This window comes from Sinohyriopsis cumingii, chromosome 1 (assembly GCF_028554795.1).
Source record: "Sinohyriopsis cumingii isolate HCF-2022 chromosome 1, ASM2855479v2, whole genome shotgun sequence".
Taxonomy (NCBI): domain Eukaryota; kingdom Metazoa; phylum Mollusca; class Bivalvia; order Unionida; family Unionidae; genus Sinohyriopsis; species Sinohyriopsis cumingii.
This window is the reverse complement of record NC_142961.1, coordinates 160116406-160144312: the sequence shown is the minus strand read 5'-3', so window position 1 is coordinate 160144312 and position 27907 is coordinate 160116406. Positions and strand designations below refer to the sequence as shown.

Genomic DNA, 27907 nt, shown 5'->3' with positions numbered 1-27907 from the left:
TCTAATCAAATATGCTTACACGTACAGTACATTTTAAAGAGTTCAAATATCAAGCTTTAACAGAATGCTGCTATGATCATTACGGAAGTTATGGAGTCAGCCTAAGAGGACTTGAAATGACATTGAAAATGTAAAGATCAAGATTGTTTGAGACTATCCATCACTTACAACAGTTTGAAACTTCTTTGTGTGGATCGAGTTTGGTACACCTGCAAGAAAATTTTCTTCCAAAAACCTAGGACAAAGTTCAACACGTTAAAAGTTCGAAAAATTGGTTTGACATGACCGATGAAAAAGATACTCTTTACATGACGCAAGTTTCATCTCCAAATTGCAGCTGCGGATTAGCAAAGTTTTATCGGTGGTTCGATTTCCTACTTCCGAACGAAGTATCATCCTGATTAACAACCATCAAGATCCAATGTGTTTAGCCCGTGCCATCGTGGTGGTTCACTCTTAGGCAGAGAAAATCGACATTCTTTTGAAAGAGTGGCTTTCATTTAGCAGATGGCTGCGAGTTAGAAAACCCACAGATTAAGTAATAATTTCAGGGATGTTTATTTCATGAAATCTGCACCTGTTATTCTCAACAAGAATTCAGAGTCCACCATGAAAAAGCTGTTCGGCAAAATATACAAGAGTGTAGATAAAACATACCAGAGTCTAGAAAATGAAGCATACCAAGTGATAGGAATGTGAGAACACTACTACGATCAATGTTTCAAAACAAATTCAGAATTTCAACGCATCGTTCACGAGCACAATGTGGTGGACCTCGAATCACTGAATCAACGCAACGGTTTGTTCGGCGGGTGGATTAATATTACACGCTTGCTGTCTAAAGTTGATAAATTCAAAGGAGAGCAAACCATATACATAGATGTGTGTTCATTGTTTCCTTAGATGTGTAAATATGCTCGATTACCCACCGGTCATCCTGAAATTTTGACAATGCATCGACGTAGTACACATTCACCAGTATGAAGGTTTGATCAAATGTAACATTTTGCCACAAACGAACCTGTACCATGTTGTCGAACCTCATCATTGTCACACAGTTAACTGATGTCTCCTCTATGTCGTTCGTGTGCTGAAAGTGTAATCATGCCCAACCTTGTTGAATGGAAGGCGATGACGTATACTGTAGTGAATATGGTCTTGTATCATCTAAAGTTCTTTTTTATTCCACAGTCAATAACATTCTGGTGTTTGAATTACAGAATAAAATTTAAATAAATGTCTTCGTCCAAGAATTCTGTAGGAGCAATCAAATATTTCCAGGAAAATGAATTAATTTTTTAGAATCCAAGCAATTTGAATAAAAATTATAATGTAATTACCAAACTGGTCACAAACACACACTTTCCAGTGTAAAGAAAAAGCTCCAACTGAGAAAACTCTATAAACAAAGGTTATGCAGTAACTTCAAACGCAAAACAGATTCCCGGATGAGGGTCCAATCTCCAGAACTTTCGAAAAGTATTTACGTCTAAAAGCACGTAGTCCCACTATGACCTTGACAAAAACCAATCATTTTACTCAAAAAAAAGGATAAAAAAGAAAAGTTATTTACTTCTCGAACTGATTTGAAAATCAAGGTCGGGAACTAGGTCAGCTTTAGGTGTTTACAACTGAAGAGTCAAGGTCAAACTATTGTCTAAAAAAATATCGAGTACCTAGTAAGCAAAATTACATTACATTGACATGTAATGAAATCGAAATTAAAAAATTTAAAACTTAGAAACAGAAAATTAAATTAAATCAAATATAAATTGAATCAAATGTACATAACACCATACAGTACTTGCAATGGATATATTTAATACACTCCGTGCATTGTAAAAATAAGCGAATGCCTGCCCTTACGTGTATGTTTCTTCTTCTCTCCATCCTGTTGAATATCTGTTGAATGGCATGTTTGTGTATATGTGTAAACACTCATGCTTGCTTCTCCTCTTTCACTCAATTTGTGACTGCGCTAAATTATGTTTGTCTCTGTGCATGTGTATATTTCCACCCTTTCTTCCCATTGCACTTGACTGCTAGCGTTATAGATTTTATAAGAGCGATAGGAAGTATTAATGTTGTATGTAAGCTGATGCTAGAGAAGTTATAGTGGAACAGGAGTAGAACATAACTAGGTGTTGGTTAGTAGATAACTGGGTACTAGTCACTATAAACGGGGTTAGAGCGTCCACCTCGGATGCGGGAGGTCGCGGGTTCGAACCCCGGCTGAGTCATACCAAAGACTTACAAAAATGGTACTAACAGCTGCCTCGCTTGGCGCTCAGCATTAAGAGGTTAGTCTTAGGATTGGTCGGCCTGGTATCAGGATAATATGACTGGGTGGGACATCATGCTACATGTCTGCGGCATAATACTTCAGTGCTAGACATCACTATAAATTGTCATACTGCAGACATCGTCGCGATATGACTGAAAACCTGTTAAAGCTACGTTAAAAAATTTAAATCACACACACACACACACACTATAAACGGCGTGTTGGGTAGTAAATGTCGTGGTGATGGATATTGTATGGCTGGGTATTGGATAGTAGATAAATGAACACTGGTCACTGCAACTGTGTTTTGGATAGTCGATAGCTGGCTGATGGACAAAACTCACTGGATGTTGGATAGTAGATCCATTGGATATCAGATAACTGGGTGTTGGATAGTACACGACTGTGTTAGATTGTAGATAACTATGTGTAGAATAGTAGATAAATAAATGTTGGGTATTAAATTGCAAAAAAGTTTTAGCGTTACATTTCCTGTAAGAGACCATAGAGACCCAAGGGGCATTTTTGGAATGGGTTGATTAGGCCTCAGCGTTAAATTCCCATTTGAGGCCATCGGATCCCACCAAAAAAGCGTTATAGCCTCATTGTTAAATATCTGTTAGGGGCCACAGGATACTATTCGAGTCAAAAATATAGCATCGATGTTAAATTTCCGTTAGAAGCCATAAAATGTAGCCACAATTTAACATATCAGTTTGAGGCCATATAAACGTACACTGTTAAACTTATGGATGTTTTTAAAATTACTTTGTCCTTTTTGACCGTGCAGACCAATCCTGAAGCATTTATATCGACAAGGGGAACATTAAATGTCAAAAATTAGCGTTACGTTTTCCCTTGTCTATACATGCTGATCTGTTAAACCTATTTGTTTTTAACACCGTGTTTCCCTTTTTGTTATACAAGCTCAACATTATTTCATTGTGGACAAAAAATATAATGATAACTTACCAGTGATGTTAATTTCCAATTGTCCCTTGAGATTCACGCACCTGCTAAACCTATTTACACTTTTTTAAAAACATAGATTTCCTCTTGGACCAATAAATCCTACGTGTTAAAGACCCATTTCCCCATATCATCCTAAGTAGTGAATGGGAACGATTGAGCCTCAGTGGAAATCCCAGTCAAAATGGTCGCGGGATGATACAACCCCAAACTGGAATTTAACATGGTGGGACTGTCTGGCATCAAACGGGAATTGAAAATGGGCTTTTGAGACTGTCTGGTCTCAAAGGGAAAGGAAACATGGTGGAACTGTCTAGCCTCTATGGAAATCCCAGTCAAAAAGGTTGTGGGCAACTCTGGCGACAAGGGGAATTTAACCTCGGGAAATTTAACATGGACGGGACTATAGAGGCTCAAGGGATTGGGACCGTCTAGTGTCAAATGATTGGGACTGTCGAGCGTGAAGGAATTGTGACTGTTTAGGCTCAATATAAGCGATTTAGCCCCAATGGGACTTCCATGTTAACAAGGTCGTGGGCAACTCTGGCGACAAGGAGAGTTTAACATGGGGAAATATTGGGCCTGTCTAGCGACAAAAAATGTTGGGGTTGTCTAGGGACAATATGAATGAAACTGGTGGGGTGACGTCACGGTACTGGACATTGGCAACAATGTTGCAAGAGGCTGACCTCAATCGGGCAAAACAGTGACAGCGGAATAAGAAATCTATAACGCCTGGCGGGGCGGAGATATATTACTTTATAAACATAGTGATGAGAGTAATAATCTAAAATAAATTTTTATACAAAACATCACACTCATGCTAACAAAATCTACATTATTTACTATGAATACATTGTGGAGAAGGATTTTTTTATATATATCTACAATACACACCATTACCTACAATCACCTCAGTAAAAAGGTTAATGGTTATAGTCACACTACTTTCACACAAAACAAACACATTGAGCAGGGACAAGGGTTTTTTTGTCCTTAGAAAGACACAAACACATACAAACGTATGAGCACACACACACACGCATATAACACACACTTTTTTGGTTAAGGGGATAAGCTTTTTTTTAATGGGGAAAACAAATACAAACAACACACAAAAATGAACGCGTGCATACAAAAACACATACATACACACACATACAAACACTTTTTTTGTTAAGGGATACGTTTTTGTTAAGGGAAGAAAACAAACACAAACACATAAAACGTATGGGTGCACACAAACAAAATACACATACACACATAAACGAGCGCGTGCATACGAAAACACATACATACTCACAAATAGAATACACACAAACAAAATAACACACAAACGAACGCATATATACAAAAACACACATACGCACACACTTTTGTTAAGAGATAAGGGTTTTGTTGAGGAAAAAAAACAAACCCACAAACACTTACAAGCGTACGCGCGCACACGTACACACACACAAACGAACGCGTAGTTAGTTTGATTGTTTTGTATACAAATTTATTTTAGATTAGCACTCTCATCGCTATGGATTGTTTGGTAGGTGATTTTATGTCTATAAATTTATACGTCCCGCCCCGCCACGCGTTATAGATTTTTTTCCGCTGTCACTGTTTGGCCAGATTGAGGTCAGCCCCTTGCAACATTGTTGCCAATGTCCAGTACCGTGACGTGGCCCTACCCGTTCCATTCCTATTGTTCTAGACAGACCCAATATTTTTTGTCGCTATACAGACCCAATCTTTTGTCCGTATGAAACTTGTCCGTGAATCTTTCCAGGGTGTTTTGTAATGGTAATTCCCATTGTCCGTGAAAATCTATCAAGCTTGGCGGGGCGGGATATATAACTTGATATAACGCTTGGCGGGGCGGGACATATATCTTGATATAACTCCTGGCAGGGCGGGATATAAACTTTATATAACACCTGGCGGAGCCGTACATATAACTTTATATAACACCTGGCGGACATTGTTGCCATTGTCCATGACGTCACCCCACCTGTTCCATTCCTATTGTCCCTAGACAAACCCAATATTTTTTGTCGCTGGACAGGCCCAATATTTCCCCATGTTAAATTCCCCTTGTCGCCAGAGTTGCCCACGACCTTTTTAACATGGAAGTCCCACTGAGGCTAAATCGCTTGTAGTGAGCCTAGACAGTCTCAATCCCTTGACGTTAGACAGTCCCAATCCACTGAACCGCTATAGTACCACCCATGTTAAATTTACCCATGTTGAATTCCCCTTGTCTCCAGAGTTGCCCATGACCTTTTTGACTGGGATTTCCATTGAGGCTAGACAGTTCTACTATGTTCTTTTTCTTCTTGAAGTCAGACAGTCTCAAAAACCCATTTTCAATTCCCGTTTGAGGCTAGACAGTCCCACCATGTTAAATTCCCGTTTGAAGCTATATCGTCCAACGGTCTTTTTGACTTAGATTTCCATTGAAGTTAGACAGTTCCAACATGTTCCATTTCCCCTTGAGGCCAGACAGTCCCCAAAACACATGTTCAATTCCCGTTTGAGGCAAGACAGTCCCACCATGTTAAATTCCCGTTTGAGGCTGTATCGTCCGACGACCTTTTTGACCTGGATTTCCATTGAGGCTAAACCGTCCCCATTCACTTCTGTCCTAACATTTTACTATGATGGTACCAGGGCATGCAAAGGTTACACCGTGTCATATTTCTTTGCTCGTTTGATTACCCAATAGCTTTTGCACATATGTATATGTACCCACATGCAAACTTTTCGTACAGTGTTCCCACTGCTAGCAACGTGAGCATCTTGCTTTGATCCTTTCGTTCGTCTGTCTGTCCATTATTTCCTGTACGTTTTTCATCACAAATACACAAACACCATCTGACACAGACAAATTAAATTATGGAAGGCATGTTTCAGTCCAGATTACCTGATTGGATTTTTACGCTATTTGGTTTGCTTTTATAATGATATAGTTCATAATTGTTTGCAAATTATCTTAACATTATTTCTATACATGTATGAAGAAAAGGAAATGTAATAAAAATTATGTAAACAGCATACTCCTAATGGAATAACTTATTTACTTAATACTATAGCCGCATACGTTAAAATGTAAAAATAGAAGCATGAACACTACTTTTTCACAGTTCATCATTTCTAATGAGCTGGCATTTTTATCATGATTACATGCAGTTGTATATTATACGATATTTCTTGTGTTAACTGAGTCCTTCTTACAGGCTACAACTCCCTCAGCAAATTTACTGACAATGTATTCAAACACGTGTTCCCATGCTCTCTTAAGTTCATTTGTCAGTCCGCCTCCCAGTTTTTCTGCCAAAGCCCCTTCCACAGCTGGCCACATGTGCTGCAATAATAATAATAATAATAATAATATCCATTGTCGTGATCGTCATAATCATCATTATCATCATGAATAACTGCATAAATTAATAGATTCAACTACCAGAGAATGACCTTTCTAGAATTGAGAATATTCATCTCGTGTTTCAGTTAACTTGTCATTGAGTCTGTAATGAAAAAGCTATAGAAATCATACGCTTGTGCATCGACACAAAAGTAGTGCGAAGAATATAGGTCATGCTCAGCGTCAGCTGGAAAGACTCGTTTGGTGACCTTTAGATTTTTTTTCTAGATGCTATAATACAGACGATAACATGCGAAAATGTCAGTTCTCATCCCAATGTCTCCAAAGTACTTTACAGCGTAATAATATTTCACAGTCTAGATCTTATAATTCAACCTTCTTTTCACATAACTCGGAACTGCATAATGCTGAATGCTGTTTGAATTATATAAATATTCATCTGATTAATACTTATATCTAGGCACAACCATATCAGGGAAGCTTGATGTTGGTGTTTACTTTTCTATGTAACGTACCCTTTATATTATAGAAGCTACAATTTTTCACTTTTTATGGATCGTACACTGTGTAATAAGACTTTATAATACTTCATTATATAGAGGGTACGATCCAGAAAAGATGTAAATACTATGTAACATAAAGCTCCGGTGTGCCTTTTGTTGGTGTTGCTTCTGTAAGGTCTATTATTCGCCGGCACACTAGGCCTAGTGGGATGGGAAACAAACTTCCAAGTTACAGGGAGTCAGAAACTGAACAGAGATACATAGAAAAACGTGTGGGAGTTATATTTTTCATATTGTCTCTACACGATGCAGTTTCTACCACCATATTGGGTGGTTGCTCCAGATAAAATTCTATTTCGGGAGATTTTTCATACTTTTCAAGATATGACCTAGTATTGACCACTGCGTCAGTCAGTGGCTATCTCGCTTTTCGCTAACTTATGAGCTCGTGCAAGTTATAAGCAACGTATCTATGGGTAAATACTGACCCGTTTAAGATGACTGAAAGTATTGGAGATTAATAATAAACAAGCCCTGGATCAGCAAATTATATTTCTATGATACAGTCAATACCATATGTGACATTTTAAAACATAGCCAGCATGTGGCGAGTGTTGGTTTAAGATTAACTGTCTTATAACAACATATCATCACACGCTTCGTTTGCTTATTGTTTACCCAATCATCCATCTTTCAAAAACGATTTCCTTCCGGCACCTCAGTTTAATCCGTATTGAACATGGGACCAAACAGCTGTATCAAGCATCTAAAGAAATGTGTGTGTGTGTGTGTGTGTGTGTGTGTGTGTGTGTGATTTGGATTTTTAACGTAGCTTTACGAATTTTCAGTCATATCGCTACGATGTCTGCAGTGTAACAGTATATAGTGATGTCTAGCAATGGGGCATCATGCTCCAGATAAGTAGCATCATGTCACATTATCCTGACACTAGGCCGACCAATCCTAACTCTAACCTTTTAATGCTGAGCACCTAGCGAGGCAACTGTTATTAACATTTTTGGAAATCTCTGTTATGACTCGGCCAGGGTTCGAACCCACGACTTCCTGCATCCGAGGCGGACGTTCTAACCACTATCTAAAGAAATCTAATTAAAGGATTACACCGTACTAGAAATCTCAAATGCATTGGCCGAAACATTCTCGAAGAACTATATGTATAGAGAATCAGTCTGAAAACTTTATCCCAAGAAATAAACTTTAAAAAAAAACCGTTCCACTAAATTTAAAATAAATGCTGGAGATTACAATAAACCAGAGAGTTACAAGACTCTCTTGACCAAGTCCATGACACTTTAGTAGAACCAGATGACATCCAGTATAAACTTTTGAAATATTGACCTGTCACAGCCCTGGAACACTGCAAAACATTTTCAATAAAATATAGTCTTGACCATACGCAACGGTGTTACCAGTGTCCTCACCTGGAAAAGACTAAACGGAACCTTCAAGCTATTGTCCCATAACACTAACAAGCTATTGTCCCATAACACTAACAAGCTATTGTCCCATAACACTAACAAGCTATTGTCCCATAACACTAACAAGCTATTGTCCCATAAAACTAACAAGCTATTGTCCCATAACACTAACAAGCTGTGTTGGCAAAATTATGGAACGAATTATAACTGATGACTGCTCTAGTATCTCCAATCCAAAACAATCTTCTATCTGACGTTCGATGATGATTCAGACACCACAGACGCACTATGGTGGCGCTCTATAGTTTAGTATTTTGCATAGGGCGAGAATTTTAAAGAATAAGAATTTCCCTGGCTTTCCTCACTAATTGTACTGGTTATTTAAAAAGACCTTGTATATCTTAGGTATAATTCAAAGAACCTTTAATTCCCTTTCTTTTGGTGTATGATTGATGTGTATAATATGGATTATAGATTATACAGCTTGGCGTTGCTCCAGATGTGCACCTTTCAAAAAAGTGCTAGCTCCACTTGGTCATTTTCACATCCTGAACTTCAGAGATAACTTGTATTAAAAAAAAGAGCCGATAACTTTTTAAAATTTTACATATTTGATAATTCATTCATTGCACTTTCAGAAGCTAGTATTGTCTAGTGTGGCAAAATTCATTTTCCCTATTTTAAAACTGCTATGTATAGTGTACTTTAGACTAATTCAGACTGATTTTTTAACACAAGGGAGCAGTCATTTTAGTTAGCAGTGTGCTTAGATCATGTACAATTTCCAAAAGCACAATATCCAAAGAAGTATCATCCATATTACATTAATGTAGCATAGAGGTATGGCAACATTCTCTCCACTGTGCATGTTTTAAATGCAAACAACTTCACCTTGCATACGTCACTCTCTCAAAAGTACATACTAACTGGTGAGCGCCCCTATAAATCATCTAGTCAGACCTGAAGCATTTATTAAAGAAGCTTTTATATTGTTACATTCTTTTTCGACTTCCAGACAACAGTCTTTCAGAAGATGGATCATCTTCCATGAATTAGCGACAGTCTATCAGACGATGAAACCACCTGAAAATTGCAGGACATGACAGGAGATTTTTTCCGCATACTTCAGTCCGGAAATATCCTAAGAGCACGATGATTTTATAGGATGCTCTTCGCACAATAGCAGAATTGTTCTTTTTATGCAACATGTTTACCTCTGAATAAATTCGACGTACTCTAATGCGTTAATTTGCCAACAGTCTTCACGTATGATGTCATTTTTCAGAACTCCTTTGAATAAATTCACAATAATCCCAACATAATATTTTAGTCCAGAGTAAACGAGCACTTTGTGATTCGAATTACACCTAAACAAAACATTAAACAAATCTGGAACTGATATTAAAGCAAGAACATAGGAAATACGACGGAATATTAAATGAATATATCTCACCTTATATGCACCCATACGGCTGTATGTTGCAAATATTTTCTAACTCAATACGGCCCTTCTGCCACAATATCCCAAATCCCAAAAGAATCCACCTAACCGACCCATCCAATGGTAAATCAACCCAAAGTTGTAAACAAGTTCCTTATTACGAGTAATATTAGGAATTTTATAACTTGTCAACACCTATTTATAGCTCCTATGGACTAGACAGGCATGCACCAAAAGTAAAAGACACAATATAGATATACATTCCACATTGCTCTGTCTGTTTATTTGCTTGTGGGCCCCTTATCATACTTTCTTTTTCTAACATGCGACTTACAAACATCCTCTGACAACTACAACTAATTTCTGTGTTCCGCATTACTTTTATTTAATTGATTTTTATCGTTTTTTGTGGAAACGTATCATCGAAAGCTTAATGAAAACAGTAAATATGATATACATTTTTCCGTTTATTAATTTGGAAGAGTAACCTTGCCTAAATCAGGAAATATGGTACACCTTTGTTTCTTTGGGATACGTAGCACTGAAAGCATGACAAAATCAGCAAAGTTAGTACGCTTTTTCCTTTGGGAAGGTAGTCTTCAGCTTGAGAAATGTAACAAATATGGTACCTTTTCCTTTCAAACATTGCATTGAAAGCTTGAAAATCAGCGAATATGGTACACAATTGTTTCTTATTTAAAATGAAAGGGTTTACATGGCAACATTATAACCTGAAAGAGAATTACGAAGATAAATGCATTGAATTCATTATTTTATATAATTCTTAGCATAATAAATAGCCTAGATATTGTCTAGTTACCACCTTCTATTATCAACTGGATACAGTTTATACTTAAAATTAGTAGAACTATATGAGGTAATTCTACACGAATCCGGGCTTTTCTTTAGACCTATTAGGTTATAACTAATGTTCATAGCATACGTTAAAACTGAACGGAAGGCATTGCACTCATTTGACCTATGGCCTCCATATCTCCTATAAAGTGCAGGATTGATTGGGATGTCATTCCTGTTTTTCATATTATATTTTGAGGATTATATCAAACATCGATGCCAGCTTCTACTAAGAAAAGCTGCTAGGAACATTTTTCAAAGGTCTTTGGTTTTAGCTGATTATATAATTACGTTGTGTACCAAATTTCTTTAATAAGCGTAAAGTGGAAGCAGAGGAAAGGAAAAACAGGTAAGTTTATATTACTATTATGACTTTCCATTACCTATTTCTCTTGATTCATTCAAGAGTTTTGCAAAATCTTGATAAATCGTTGACTGTAATGTTATTTGAAATCTTGACTGCGTGTTTGCACTTAGTTGACCTTTAACCCTTCTGGGGTAGTGTCAGATTGGACGTTCCCCCCCCCATTTGCAACATATGAACCAATACCAGTCACCTCAGCCTCTACCCCCCATGAGTTGGCAAGCAAGCTACGTTAATTGTGCAACTCGTCGACGATTAATCCACGAAAGTGCAGATTTTTGTATTCCTTAATTATGGTCGATTTGTTGGTGATTTTCCATCTCCGCCAGCTCAGTCTCGAACTCGGTCATGCTAATTATTTTATTCTCGATAGCCACCGAATATAGTTTCCTAAATGGTGTTCAGAATAGTCTATGCCTCTCATGCAGTTTTGAATAAACGTGTACTCGTGAATGCAATCGTATCGAAATTAATTTGCTAGCACCACCAAAGACACCGGTTACTGTTGATATATCCACAACAGTTGTGCCGATTGGTGCACCTACATTGGTTGGTGTGGTTGTGATACTAGCCACAATAACATCAACAGTTGTTTCCGCAGCAAGACCACAGTTACCATCTACCACTAAACACACACGTTTGTACTTTACCATTAACACGGTTATCTGGGTGATTTCATCTTACAGTTGTTTCTCCGCTTCAGTTATTTGTTCACGTCGGTAACATTGAGAGTCTATCATAGTTCTTCTATAAATAATACAATCGCGTACCACAATTGTATGACTGGTAGACCCAATCGGATCTCATCAATTTCAGGTGAAATACTCAAACATACATCAAGTCAGTAACTCTTTGTCACTGGTAAAACTGTCCTAAAATTATAGAAAACCTCTTCTTTGGGAATACTTAAATCTCCTGCGAAATTCCGTTCTGGTGGTCTGGCACCCCTTCCCTATAATAACACACTGATTACACCTACACCTTTTACATCTCACGGTCATCTTTGTGTAATAACTGTTACCCGAACAAGTACGTTCTTAATGAATAACAGTCGAGATCTTTCTTTTATCCAATAGCCCATTTCATGCAGACTTCGGTGAACTTCGTAATTAGCTCGGAATTTTGATCACGTGGCGGGTGGTCAGCTGACCTTAATAGGCTCTCGATAGGTGGTGGGCAAAATATGGCGGACGCTTCAGCATCAGCATCAAGTTCTGTAACTACTTCAACATCGTTTATCGAGTTGAAAAATGCATATTCAAAAGCGATGTTGCCGCAGATATTGACGAAATTTAATATTGGAACCATCCTGTCTTATTTTCTGGAAACTAGGGCGGATTTCAAACCTATAAGAGAGAATAGCTTTGAGCTGTTTACATCTGGACATGTACATGTAAGTAAGGAAACGGTGTCGAAGTAAACAAATTTAATCCTGACAGGCAAACAGCAAGTTGTTCAAACTATTTCTGTGCATCCGAAACGTCACTATAATAAAATGCGTTTCATATGAGTTTATCAGATTTGTTTTTGAAAGTCTACGGATAATTTACATATAAATTTCAATCATTTAATTAATTTTGTTATGTACATGTGCCCACCAGCGTTTGATTGGCTGGATTATAAAGTAACTCGGGGGGGGGGTATTCGGATAATTACGGAGTAACTCGGTTAAATTCGGTATGAAATGGGCTATGAGTTAATGTTGGTGTAAAATATTCGTTGGTGAAAGTAACCCGGCTAAATACATAGATGAATACCACTTCGCAATTATAAAACAATCCCTGAGTGTTTTCGAGCCTGCTGGAACCACCAGCGCTTGAGAGTGTTCACGCGGTGATCCCAAGCTGACCTTAAATTGGTAATCGCACATCAGGTTAATTACACGGCTAATTTCTACTTGACTCATGACAAAATTATATTTTAGTGTATACGAGGGTTAGGTAACAACGTTTGGAAGTAGATATTTACTAATTACTGGAATGAAATTGTTATCAATGTTAGCATCTGCTGTCAATTGCTCTAAAACCCCGTCTGTTAATTCCGAAACTTCATCACCATGGTCAGAATCCATTACTTATATATAATGATACAATCTAATCTTAAACACGAATACCAAATATGGTCAAGTCCTCGTACGGACAGTTGTTGATTCCTTAAAACTGAATTTCATCTCCCGTGACTAACGATGCTGACAATGCAGCTGTGTAGGAATTTACAGCATTAATGACCGGCTTGTCAGCACGTAATATACCTGGTGTATAATCAAAGGCTGATTATTATTTATTAACATTACTGTTTGACCCCAAGTTCCTGTACTTCCTGTTATGATAAATACGTTTGATCCAGACTCGCAAAACGTTTAAGATGTGATCTTTTTGTCTATCAAAGCCAATTTCATAAAGAAAATGGAAAATATGGTGACCAGTCGCTAGCAAATCGATGTAGCTTTGTTAATGACTATGGGTGCGTTGTTGCCCACGCTAACTGATACCACGAGTGTTTACAGTCGATCCGCGAGGTCGTTAGGGTCACACAGTCCACCAAAGCCTTCTCCTTTCTCTGGTAATATACTGTTGCCTTTCATATTGTATCTTCATCCACCTCTGCTATTTTTCTGCTCGTGTGAGTGCAGGTGTTTGTTGCTTTGGCTGCATGTGCCATTGCCATATCTTTTCTTCTTTTTGTGAGAAATCTAGGTTCATGAAGTGTAGGTGTGGACGGAGGAGCAGGTACTTCACGCCTTTGTCACATCTGCTGTTGCTGATACCACGTGCTTTAGTTTTCTTGTTTTGATTTGTTTGTGATACATGTTTTGGCCGTGCTGGTGCAGCTGTTTGGGGTGCGCGTGCTGCGTATTGTTGTTGCAACACTAGTTGTTGTTCCTGGTAGGCACTTCGTTCCTCTTGCATACGTTGCAGATCTTCCTCTGTAATATCTTTGAGGTATGAGTCTCTAGAAAGCTGTTGTGGTTGTAACTGCATTACAGTTTGAGGTAGAAACAGTGTCAAATATTCTCTCCATAACATTTCACATTCTTCAGCTTTTCCGCTCGTAAATACATTAAGACTTTGTACATAATGAGCCCACCGTTCACCGATACATTGTTTCTTTACAGCAAACTTCCTGAATACCATTTTAGACCATTTCTTATCCATGTGTCCTTGATAGCGGTATTATCATATACTCTTTCCATTTCTCGGTCTGCGAAGGATTTTATAGGATTTGTAATGATCGCCTGGCGAGCTCCTTCGTCAAAGTATTGAAGGGGTGATAGCATCTGCGACTTGTATTTGGGTAGAACGCGTGGTATCCTAACTATTGTGGCTCTAATCTCGTCATCAAGAGCAAATGTACTTTCTGCAAGTACACCAACGGCTTCTCCAATTTCACCAACTTCTTCTCTGACTTCCCCAGTTGTATGTGGCAAGAGTCGCTGAAGTTGCTTTTTTTATCTCCTTGGTAGGCTTAGCTATTTTACGGATTGGGCCCAGTTGTCTTTCTGATCCCATTAGCGCTGACACTTGTACGGTTGCTCTTGTAGCCTGTTTAATATCCTCGGCAAAAGAAGTTTGACAATTTCTTTTGCTGGTTTAACCTGAGATGCAAATGTTTGTTCAAACCTACTGTAAGGTTTTCCCATGCAGTTTATTGCAACTTAACATAGCTTTGACATTTTATGGCCTTCTATAACATTTTGAATCAATTCCTGGCATTTACAAGCAGCTTCAATGCGTCGCTTCCCTTACATTTCTATGACACCACTGGCGGACATTTGATATGATTGTTATGATTGTTAAATTTACGCGTCCGTATTTCCCTGTACGTGATGCCATTGAATAATATAGCATACAATATTAGCATGTCTTTATATTGTGTACCATATAGCGCAAAACACGTACCACAAATCCAACTCTAGTTCAAACACGTATTAGACAAGCAACAATCGCTGATTGGCTGAACAAGCGCTGCGGCAAAATCTACCTGCCAATGTCAGGGCAAATTTTATGTGGTTGGTTTGATATCCAAATACCAAATAAAGTTCAGCAGACTGACTTGCTGTTTCTTCCACATCTTGTATCATTGATTGACAGGGCGTTGAACGACAGAAACATTTCCCCAGGAATTGTTGATGAGATCTCGGAAAACTAGCACCCAGGGGACCAACAATTTTGAGCGGTGTCACAAACGTCGAGCAGGTCTTCCATTAGTTATATCAGCACTAAGCAATGAAGTTATGAAAACGATTGGATTAAAATACAATGCGATTCGACAAAGACAGTCACATTTACTCGGAAAATAAATTAACAGCCGGCACCGACACAACTATTCTGAGACAAGTTAACTCGGTATTGATATGCACCGGGAGAGTTAGAAGGTGAGTAATGTCGTGCGATTGACTATTTATGGTCCGTCGATGTGTTTATGATTTCAGAATGGATTGATATTCCAAGACATCTAAGACGTTGCCGTTTGGGACCGCCACCGAGTGGACCAAAGCCACTGAGCAGGACATTTGTGTGAGAGGAATTTTAAGTCGTTCTAGCGAATACGGATCTGCCATCATAATTTATGTTAACGCGTTGGTGCACTAGTTGACTTGTCAGCCGCAACTGCACGATGGCCAAACACATAGTGATGATTTCATCTGAAAGTATCCATCGATTTTTATCAATAGGGGATAAACTCACGTTAGTATATCGGTAAACACCCATGCGATGTTTCTGACACAGTATCATATTTTTGACGTGTGTGTGAATTGACGTTGGTCTCGGATACATTCCATGTACAGTTCCTATTTTATATCTTTCTGCACAATAACCGGTGGAATACCTTTTAGTCTCTTTTTATTTTTGGCGGATGTATGGTCCAGAATAATCGAGTACATTTTAGTCGCAGTCCCACACACTCTTCGACTGGTTTACCCCAGAAATCATCTTGGAACTTATAACAATCTTTTATTGGTGACCCTAAATAACGTATGTTATTTCGGATATCACATTCATTGACCAGACATGATTGTGCCATGTCCGTGTAAACATCATTGGTCGTGATATGCATCAGAAGCGAGTCAGTGTCGGAGTAGAGCATTTTGTCCCGATCCTGGTAAAACGGTTTGGATCCTATTCATATCAAACACATTTGCATAAAATAATCAATCAAAAGTAGAAGAGTACGTGGAAAATTAAAATTGCGTACCTTAATGCTGTTCTCTTTCAGAAATTGTGTGTCATAGCACTAAACCCTGTCAATTCTTACAAGACAGCCACTTGGTCCCCTTTTCTTGTTTACCGAGGAAATCACTATTCTTTTTAGGCGTCCTCGGCGTCAAACTTTACCTTTCAGGAATTTTAAGACTATAGAATTTCGACTATGGTAGTCACTTTAAATTAACCCTACTTTCAAAGTGTTCGCCTTAATTTACTCTGGGCAATCTAAAGCAGCGGCTCCTAAACTATCCAAAGATAATAATTTCTTCCGTCAGATTTCAGACAGCATAGAATCTGTGAAGTACGGGGCATATCAATTTCCCTTTGAAAATGATAATTTGACATTTGTTCCTATCATGCGGTGATGATTGGTAGCTCAAATGTTTACTTTCTCAGGACAGCGTAGCAATGCCTTGGGCAATCTCACTGAGTCATAAATTCTAGCCTTTCAAGTTTTAACGCTGATACAGGGGGAGGAAGAAAGGTCGAAGTCACCCTTCACAATGACTTTTCTGGCTAAAATTTCATAAAAGTTTAATGCTCAACGCATTTAACTTTAAGGTTCAATGCAATTCAAACTTCGACGCTTTACATAGCCTGAAAAGTATTGATCGATCCGATACTGGCTGCTTGCAACTAATGCATAATTATACTGTATACAGCCTCAGGAACGCGTATGCGTTTTGAATACTTTCGTGGATTGCATCCATCTGATGGGCATTGTATGTCGCTTGTTTGAAGAATCATTGGGGATAGAGACTGTGGTGACTGGTCATGGTCAAAAGAGGAAAAATGGGGCAAAACTCCAAATCTGACACTACTCATGGACAATGATTTTATGTGGCTTCCATCCGTGCTATAATCAAGACACTTCACTCAACAAAAGGGGTGTATGCATATCTTTTTACTCACGAATATCATCGGAACGAAAACTATAAGGTGATTTTTTAGGCTTAAGAAATACGGAAATACATAAACATGAAACCCAATGTCTAAAACCCTAAACACTAAGAACAACTGAGTAGCAAAATATCTGTAACATAATATCAACCTGCTTATCTGAACAAACCATAGGGTTTACTTCCCGGCTGCTCAATACATCAATCCATCTATTCAAGGAAAGCAAAATGTATCGTACAGAGACTTGTCCTTTAGCTCTGAACCATCTGAGCATGTCAAACTTATTACTCTAAGAAGGAATTTTCTGCACACGTAAAACAGATTCCAATAGCGACTAAACTTAATAAAAACGTGGAAAATGTTTTACAGTGAGATAGGTTAAGGTGTCGAATTTTAAAAAGAAAATATACAATTTAAAAATATGTATTAGATGAGGTCTTATTTATAGGTAGATCAGATTAGCGGAAAATTATATGTCATCGAATATATTTAAACCATTGAACTCATCATAAGAAACTGGTTTTGAAAGTGACGAAAAATTTTAAGGCAAGTTTACGTGGTTTCAACTAAATTTAGTTAGCGCAAGTATATTGTGTAAAGAATGTATACGAGACGGTCAGTACTGAAATTCATGTTTTGCATCAAATTCTTGCATTAGTGTCAACGTTTGAGGACAGAGGGAATTTATTATGAAAGTTTGGTGTTGAGCTTCAAACTTTGTAAGCATGCCTGATGCTGTGTTGTTGTACTTTGCTTTAAAGACAGTATATATACAAAACACAAGTCATCATGTACTCCTTTACTTGACGGAATTCGACTGAAAGACAATCCACCGATGACGGAATTGGACTGAAAGACAATCAACCGATGACGGAATTCGACTGAAAGACAATCCACCGATGACGGAATTCGACTGAAAGACAATCCACCGATTTATTATATGCAAATTAGTGAGATTAGTGGACATTCAACCCCACTCCATATGAAGAACATGGACATAATATTTGCAAACCAAATTCACATTACGTGAAACTATGGTCGGTTACATTTCAGTTAACAGTACATGCAAAAGTCTTCTTTCGAAAATATCGTCACCTATTAATCATGGACTAATTAACGGTATATAGATATGCAAACAAATACTAAATGACAAAGAAATCGACCCTGGGCACCCATTATGTCGATGACAAAGTCAAGTCTGGCACACTAATCGTAACTCCGTATCGTTATGTTGTGTAGCATGCAGTCCAGCGGCTACATGTAGTTGACCATGAGTTGTTTATCACTAATATCTTATAACAGTACAAGATGACCTATTATCAAAGGAAAACCCATTTGATCGTTTGTTAACACGTTTTATCAAATCCAAAAATTGCTGATATGGTCTGTATAACACTGAGAGTCGATATGAAAGCAAATTATATGGTGGGGTTTCTTGTTTGTTTTTTGTTTGTTTTGTTGTTGTTGTTGTGTTTTTTTTGTTTTCTTGTTTTTTTGCTTTTTGTTTGTAATTCCACTTCAACGTTGAAAATATTTCATTACGCTATTTATCCAGAGAAATATACAGAGCTATGAACTGTAAATTAGACTTGGATGTAACTTAGTGAATCTATCAGACCCATACATTTCACGAATTGACAACTGCTGGGGATCTTCGGCAAAATAGAACCTCACGTATTTCTTACTTTGAAATATGTGTATATTTTGGTAAATTGACACGGCTGAATTATTAAAACCAGATATCGTTTTGCATCTTGCACGTGGGCATGGACGGATGTGATCAAATAGAATGTTAAATTTGTTAAATTTGTTAAAAGGAAAAACGTTAATCATACACACACAAACATACACACACAAAAAATATATATATATATATATATATATATATATATATATATATATATATATATATATATATATATATATATACTGTTATGCATATTTTATTTTATTTTTGTTTGTTTGTTAGATATTTTTTTTAAATTTCATTACATGCTATTGTTATGTAACATCGTATGCTGGGCTTGACCTTGTCAAAAATCGAGTTCATTTCTGCTTGACCTGATTGACATTTTGTTTTCTTTTCATTTTGTGTCAACAGCTAATACATAGCTAAATCATTCTCTGTATTTATGGGATTAATATCAGGATCTTTATTAATACAAGCGTTAAATATGTTGATTTCAGTTAAAATTTTGGAGTTTCCTAAGTAAATTTTACAGGTTATGGTTTTGATTTTGTAAACATCAGGATCATTCTAGAAGGTTATTTTCCATTAAGTAATGTTTTTTTTTCTCCAGAAAATACTAATTGTGACCTGAGGTCAAGTAAAGAACTATATAATCATGTAATTGTGAGGAATTGGGCATTCGTGCTTTAATATCTAGCACTTTCAAGTTGTTTTATTTTGTGTCCAGTTTTGGCTGAATTTTATTTTCTTCAAATTATTTAATTCAAGTGATTATTTTCTCTGGAAATAAAAAAATCTCTGATACAATTCTTGGATAAAGACATTCACTGGAATATATAGTATATTCAAACCTGGTTTTATATTACTGTGATTCAACAAAAGACTGTTGACACATCAGCACTCCATAAGCGATAACAGACACGTCAGTTTTGGATCTCTTCGGGACTTGTACTGAGTTTTATTCAGGACTTTATATTATTAGGACTTATGTCTTTAATTCTTTGATTATTTTGGGATTTAATTCGCAATACCGTTAGTTCTTTTTTCTTCTCATTTTCACATTGTATTCTAGCGAAATAAATTATTTGTTAAATTTTACAAAGCTTGTTGTCTTTCACTCTTTTCTGTTACTTATTTTAAGAGCATAGACTCGTAACAATACATACATACATACATACATACATACATACATACATACATACATACATACATACATACATACATACATACATACGGGCTTATATAAATTTTACTTTTCCAGACTACAGATTTTTGACGTTTTGGCAGCGAGTTCTCACAGACGAAATTACATTTGCGTGGTACCTAGAAATCGGATGCACACTCAACTCTTTCTCAGAATGTTATTGGAAAACGTCGTCAAAGAATTTGGATGGCTATTATTTTCATACATACCGGGATCATATTTGATTGGACATCATAGTTTGAATGTCGCTGTCCGGCGCTAATCAAAATGAAGGTAAGTTGATCACTGTCATCGAGACACTCAACTGCAGCACCAAGCGCTTCCATGACAATTCTGGAGTGGGTTCTGAGTTTCCCTTCGTCAATTACATACTCTCCGGAGGACTCTTGTGTCAAAAACATATGGAAAAGTTTTTTCACTTCTTCGTGCATACGCAACAATCTGAAAGAAACATTGTTAAACAGAAGTGGTTAGGAAACATAGTTGTAATCTGCACCATTTCGATACTATAATGTTCAATACGCGTACCTCGTGTCTACGAATAATGTGACTTTGGAGCCCAGTTGCAAACTCCATTTTCTACCATCAAATGTTTTACTAACAATACTTGGGACTTTCTTCAATGTTCGCTCACCCTGTGACTGAGATATTTTAGCCGAGTTGCTATGCGGGATGTTATTTTGCACATTTTCAACAAACCATAACAGTTGATATCTTGTTCCAACACGCTATAGATTTAACAATATCGAGACATTACATTTTATTTTTTTACTACTATATTGTAGAACAAGTTCGATACTTCCAACATGTTTTGGGTGTGCGTTCTACTCATGCAGGAGTGACTATCTTAGTTAAAATTGGAAGAATAAATTTATTAAAACTGCTCGTCCATTTTCATTGTTCCATTTTAGTATCTCCTGCACATATTTTGTCTTCATTTTTTTAAATAAAAGTGCAGCTGGTAAATTTTTTTCAAAACAAATTTCAAATTCAGATTTTAGACCAAAAAATTGTGCTTCTATTTCTCATGGCCCTTTATCTTCAGCTGTTACCGAACAATTGCACACATGAAACATATGATAGTTTGCATTCCGGTTATTTGTCACAAATCGATCAGAAACCAACGAAGGCATCGACACTGAAAGATCCTTTTCTAAGACTGTAAAATAAATATTTTCATCACAGAATGAGAGTTTTGCTTTATGTATTCTATCACTGCAAGAAGTAGCGCAAAAGTCGAAAACAAAACCGGTGAATTGTGTATATCGTTAGTAATAGACTATTTTCAATAATAGTGATTTCGTCTTCCAGCATACAGTGTAAGATCTTATTTTCACTCCCGCTAAATATCGCGAGATTTGGTTTGTACGCCTTAAATTCTTTGAGCATTGTGACATCGATCGCGACTTTTGCAATTCATCGATACTTGAAACTTAGATTGTTGTAACTTATTTGGCTTGACAGTACTACATACAATTTTTAAAAAAATAATGTATACATATTGTAATAAATTTGGAGTATCCTCATTTGATTAAGCGTCCCGTTTTAAGGAATTATTAGATTTTTGTGATTACTTGTCTAATTACTGAAATTCGGTGCAGTGTAAATATTCCTTAGCCCGAAATAATTAGCCAGTTACTAGGAGCAAATGCCATGGAGTAAAGTGTTAGTGAGTTTCCATGATGACATGGTTCACTAATAGTGAATTCAGGTCAAAACCGAATGAGTGTCTCTGGAATAACAAAGTCTGTACTAAAATATAGTGGTGTACATTGATGGTGTGACTGCAGTGGCAGTATTTATGGTAGGAAACCGGTATATTACACAATGGAATCAATAAGAAGGGACTCGCCAAATACCGTTTATGTCGCCATGGTTGCAAATGTAATGCAGTTGTATTGGTGAAATGTGCCTGGAAACCATAGTTTTACTGGCCTAAGGTGGCGTAGTTAAAATAGTTCCATGTGTTAAGGAATAGTTGTATAGTTTCTACGGCGTGAACTGCTGGCGGTGCGGGAACCTAACGAAGAGAAACCATGCAGATGTGAGGTTGATAGATATTTGGCAGGTTGTGAGATCTGTGGTCTTGCATTGATTAGAGTAAAATTTATGTATAGAACGGACACGTCGGGCTTACTAATTTACAAGTGAAGTTGTATGGAAGTGTTTGAAAATTTGGGGTAAACTTATGACTTCTAGCCGGAATAGAAGTGCCAGGGTTTGACTCCGCTCGGTCAAGTAAAGACCCCTGGCTTGAAACAATATTAAGACCTACATAGGAACATACACTTTAAACATGTATATATAAAATAACTTTAAAATATTTTAAGGCCACCCTCCCCCCACCCCTTAGATTTTTTTGTTGTAATTTTATTATGAAAGTAACAGAAGTATTTTCAAACATAAGACCGGTCGTATCTTATCAAATATGAAGCGTGAGTGATAACGTCAAAATGCATGGTTAAAATTAAATAATTTCGAATTCCCAAAATTAGCAATATTGCTTCCTGAATGTGTGTACACTGTGATTTTTTTTTACTACGCTACGCTCACGTATTTAGTAAAATGATTTACACAGCACGAGTTTGGAACATAAGAACTAGTTAGTTTCACATGCTTGTTGTGAAACTTGGCTCTGGGAGGAAAATTAACAGTGGTGGTTTTTCTTTCGGCCTTTAAAGGACCTTATCTCAATAATAAAACGACTGTCTGAGCGAAATAGTTTGTTTCGCCACATTTCTTATAAACATTGCTTATAATACTAGATAATTTCAAATTGGATTGGACAATTTCTGTAAACATTACTGAATTAATTCCGAAATGTCCACCATGAAACCCAGCATACATACACATACTTTTTCATTTATTACCATCTTCAAAGGCCAATAAATGTAATCATAAGGAAATGTAATGTCATTACAATATATATTGTTTGTAATAATATAAATATCTTACATCAGAGCTCACACTAGTAATTCCATATTAGGAGTCAAGTGACCCTAAGCTGCCAAATAGAAGAGTCCCATTCAGACTTGTAAGAGTCAATGGTGATAATGGGTAGTTAAGAATTACACCACTCTGTGTTTTCCTCAATGCTCGCCTTGAGGGATAATTACAATTGACTGACAAACAAACAATGGAGTGTAATAGCTACAAATATTCCCCTGGCAGTGCCGGATTACCAAATAGGCAAAGTAGGCACCGGCCTAGGAAACCCGCGACAACGGATCAAAATAATATTGATAAAACGTAATAGGAGATAATTTGCGAGGGGGGTCCCAAGATTTCGACTGTCTAAGGGCCTCCACCGGGTTTAATCATGGAGGGATTCACTCACTGGATTTAATCCGGAATTAAATGTGAAAGCAGGGATGATTATCTTTCGATATGATTCTACAGACGAGAAGCCGAGATGCGATCTGAACGACTGTCTTTATTAGGTACAAGGTACAATCTAATGTCTGTGCTCCAAATACACGCGTGCCTCCGATGCTTCAAGTACTACGATGACTTAGCAAATATATCCTTATAAAAGTGAAGTCAAGTGACTTTAATTCCGAAATGTCCACCATGAAACCCATCATACATACGCGGAACCATACTGTATCTCCCGGTTGAAGTTTCCCGCAAATTTGTGAATGGTCTAATAAACTGCACTTTTTTAATTGGTGTTCCTCATGAAGAATTTAAAAGACGGCGCTTCGAGTAAAAGAGGAGAGCTAGACTATCTTGCCTGCGCTTGTGAATGACCAGCCCCAGCCCCCCTCCCTCTTTTTTACCCTCAAAAAAATATCAGCTGATGGGTATTACAAGTAATAGACGATACGTTTGGGCGAGGTTTGTGGGGTACATTGTTTTGTAGAGAATAAACGCGCTAGCTTGGCGAATATCAAGATCTTGATCAGCCGGTGTGGTGAGTAGCGGGTTGTTTAGGTCTACTGCAGACCTACGAGCATACATGCCTACGAATGAGTACTTGTAGGATATGTTCAAGATGGAAGACTTTGTCAGAAACTCTACAAGTGATAGTCTATCGGAGAGAGACAGAGAGACAAAGAGAAAGAGAGAAAGAGATTTGTTGATTGATTGATTGATTTCCTCCGTATATTTCGAAGAGTACAATCAATAGTGCAGCAAAAGTAGAAAGTACAGTAATCAAAGGTGAGAAAAATCATAAATTTAAAAATGCTCAAACATAAATAAATGCATTTAAGATGAACATTAATGACAGAATGTAAATTGTTGTTGTTGTAGGGTTTAACGCCATTTTTCAGCACACGATAGGCTATACATGGCGGCCAGTGTTAATGGTGGAGGAAGAACCCGGAAAAAAACCGGAAAGAACCACCGACCCACGAAAAGCTACTGGCAAGCTTTCTCACATACCCACATTAGCCGAATCCGAGACTCGAACCCACGCAGACAGAGGTGAGATGGCAGTGATCCGTAACGGAGAGCGCTTTAGACCACTCGGCCACTACAATTTGGTTAGTGTTACTAACTTAAACGGTTTAGCAACAAACACAGTAGTAACAGTAAATCTCATTAGCATCAGAGGGAAACTCAATATAATTATTATGAAATTCTTTATCAAATGCTGCCATTGCTTTCCTTATATACAAGTATTGGGATAGTTATCGCAATAATATAAATACTACCAGGGACGAACCACACAGAAAATAAGGTGTTAATGATCTAAATCAATAAGTTACTGACAAACATTTAAGAAAGAATACATTCATTATCAGTGCCGATATAGGCCATAATTATTCTTTGTATTTTCTCCGCATGGAAGCAACAGTTAACATGCATATGAGACGGAATACATAATTGATTCATTGCCTGCAGGCATTAATAAACACGGGCATTATTCCTTAGAAAGTATTCCCCAAAGAAATATTAGACACTAAGTGCATGTAAACATATTGGACATTAAATCTAAGTGCATGTAACATGCAACCCAAAGGTATCAATACTATGACACTAAACCTTGTTACTGCCCAGCGTAAAAATCTTGTCACTGCCCGGTATAAAAACCTTGTCACTGCCCCGTATAAAAACCTTGTCACTGCCCCGTACAAAAACGCTACATAAGGATAAAACATGATCATCGATCGAAGTGCATACTGTTTGACAATGAGTACACGCACTTTATATATGTGTGTGTGTGTGTGTGTGTGTGTGTGTGTGTGTGTGTGTGTGTGTGATATCTTTATACAGGGATGAATTATCTACTGGAGAAAAAAAATACGCAGTATTAAACAGTGAAAAAGTATAATTGTTAATAAGATTATGTGAACGCTGCGCATTCAGCACAGAAGTAAGCGATAACATTTCTGGTGTATATGCAAAGATGGACAGCTTATTTCTTATTCTAATCCCTGAGGTCGTACAGTGAGCTAGAAGACAGGTGCTTACATTGTATCAGTAAGCATACATTCTAATTGAGTAATAGGGGTATAGCACATATTGGATATCTCGACGGTGCCCTGTCAAACCTTTCTCATGTACTTTTTCCACATGGAAGCAACAGCTGTAATACACGAGAGATGAAAGTTCACAATATGATCATTGCTAATAAGAGCTAAAAAGTCTCGGGACATCATTTCAGAAGAGCATTGAGAAAATCAATATCAGACAATGACTCTAAGAACATGTAAACGTGTACTCCAAATGGATCAATATGGTGGCACCAAAACCCATCCCGGTTTGGTATAAGGAAGCTACATGTTCCTATCAAATGATCAACAACGGAAGTACACATGGTATGACAGCTAGTAAAAACGGCATCATCGGCAGATGAAAACAACTTGGACACAATATTGGCAACAATTCGACATGATTCAAGAGAAGCTGGAAAAATCCTAGGAACTTCCCATAATACAGACGGGTTCAAACTGCCATCAAGCAATAGCTTCTGAAATCTATCTGAAATCTATTCGTTCTGAGTTAGTCTCCAGTCCAAAGCAGTTTCATAGTCCTTTTGTATTTTTTCTTGTCCGAATTATTAAGGCCCCTATTTGTCAGTGAATCGCCCATTTTGGTACCTTGGACTCTCAGTCCTAAATTCGACCTTCTCATTTTGTATATTTTACGTAACAACAAATGAGACCTAAAAATTCGATCATCAGAAATGCCAAAGAATATGTTAAATTGATTTGATTTGGTGTTGACTTTTTAATTTATTTACATAATATAAATAACATTGCTTTTGCTGAAAGAGAAACGAAAAGTGACATCATCTGCAACGAGTTTTAATCGATGGCATGCGCATAATTTATTTTCAGATGGTAGGTTACGCTCTTTTCACGACAACTTCCATCATCCCCCCGACCACCCCCCCCCAAAAAAAAAAACCAGTGATGCGAGATCTTGTAATTAAGAACTGTTTCATCTTTTCCATTTGTGTTCTACAGCCTATTATAGTCGATTTCAAACCAGTAAAAAGAATAATTTTACTGATTTTTCAAATACAACAAAAACAGCATGAACTATTTGTTAAACTTTGAGCAAGCTAAACGTATTTTGTTTTATCTGAAACTCTTAAATTCCTTTTACAGTATTTTTATATGTAATGCCACCAATATAAGAACTTGATCATACTCACTTACTCACCTACTCACTTTATTAAAATAATTTACTCACTTTATCAGTCTCACCTATTCACCCGAATCACTTGTTTAAAATCATTTACGCGACTCACTTGATCGGACCACCATACTCAATGGACTCTCTGGATCATATTAATTTGCTCACTTGATCAGACTGGCTAAATCACTTGACTCTTGATCAGACTGGCTTACTCACTTGGCTCTCTTGATCAGACTCGTTTACTCATTTGACTATCTTGGTCAGACTCACTTACCTTTGAAACACTAGAAATCCAACTTCTTCTAGATCTTCTTTCAACACTTCCCAGCTTTCTTGGACAAGTTTGATCTCCTCCTCAGACAAATAGAGATACAGTTGTTTTCCTGGCGCAATGGCGACACTCTTACTCCCAGTACATCCCATGACGGCTTCATGGAGACTCTGATAACAGTCTTTACTTTGATACCACCATCCTTACCAGCATCCGTGATTTGAAATTTGTTTGCGTAATAATAAGTTAGATTATACACGGCCTCGAGACAAATATGATATATTTTCCAGAATTGAATTTAACATCTAATTTAACGCTCGATGATCAGTTAAACTTTGTTTCTTTCTATAAACGTTAACATTATTGTTTACATTGGGAAGTCTGACAGGTCTTCTACACGTACATGGTTCTGATGTTACATCATTCCAAGCAAAAGAGATGGTCGAGACTAATGAAGAATCTTCTTCGATGCAGGTATTCACATTACTGGTCGCATGAGCCGAGCCAGTACATAAGCTGTACAGTATATTATTTATGGCCTGTTTACACGAGTTAGGAATCACCTGCAAGTAGGCAAAAGACTGCGCATATACTGTATTTGCAGACAGAAAGACAAAATGGACAATGCACCATTTGCAATGTTCTCTGTGTAATGTTATTCAGATTACAAGAGCAGGACATTGAAAAGAAAGTGATGATTTTTTTTTAAAGAATAAGATGTGTTATTGTGACAGGTGCACGGTTAAAAAGGATCAACAAAATAAATTCCGATTCGAACTTGTTACCTCTGATGAATAGTCAATTTAGGACATC

The 27907-nt window shown here is 37.3% G+C and overlaps 1 protein-coding gene across 1 annotated transcript; it reads right to left on the bottom strand.

Annotated features, from left to right (window-relative positions):
* Positions 1–6440: 6440 nt before the first annotated feature.
* Positions 6441–27246, bottom strand: LOC149808239 (neuroglobin-like). The gene is made up of 3 exons (XM_089966245.1): positions 27098–27246; positions 20442–20673; positions 6441–6608 (listed from the first exon to the last, which is right to left on the bottom strand). The coding sequence occupies exons 1-3, from the start codon at positions 27244–27246 to the stop codon at positions 6441–6443; spliced, it is 549 nt and encodes a 182-aa protein (XP_089822371.1).
* Positions 27247–27907: the final 661 nt, after the last annotated feature.

What these genes read in the sequence shown, in the direction of transcription:
- LOC149808239 (XM_089966245.1), bottom strand. Translation starts at nt 27,246, where the DNA reads ATGGGATGTACTGGGAGTAAGAGTGTCGCCATTGCGCCAGGAAAACAA. An exon ending in GGATTTCTAGTGTTTCAAAG is followed by an intron (nt 20,674 to 27,097) that starts GTAAGTGAGTCT and finishes TGTTTCTTTCAG; the next exon opens with ATTGTTGCGTATGCACGAAG. An exon ending in TCCAATCAAATATGATCCCG is followed by an intron (nt 6,609 to 20,441) that starts GTATGTATGAAA and finishes TTATTATTGCAG; the next exon opens with CACATGTGGCCAGCTGTGGA.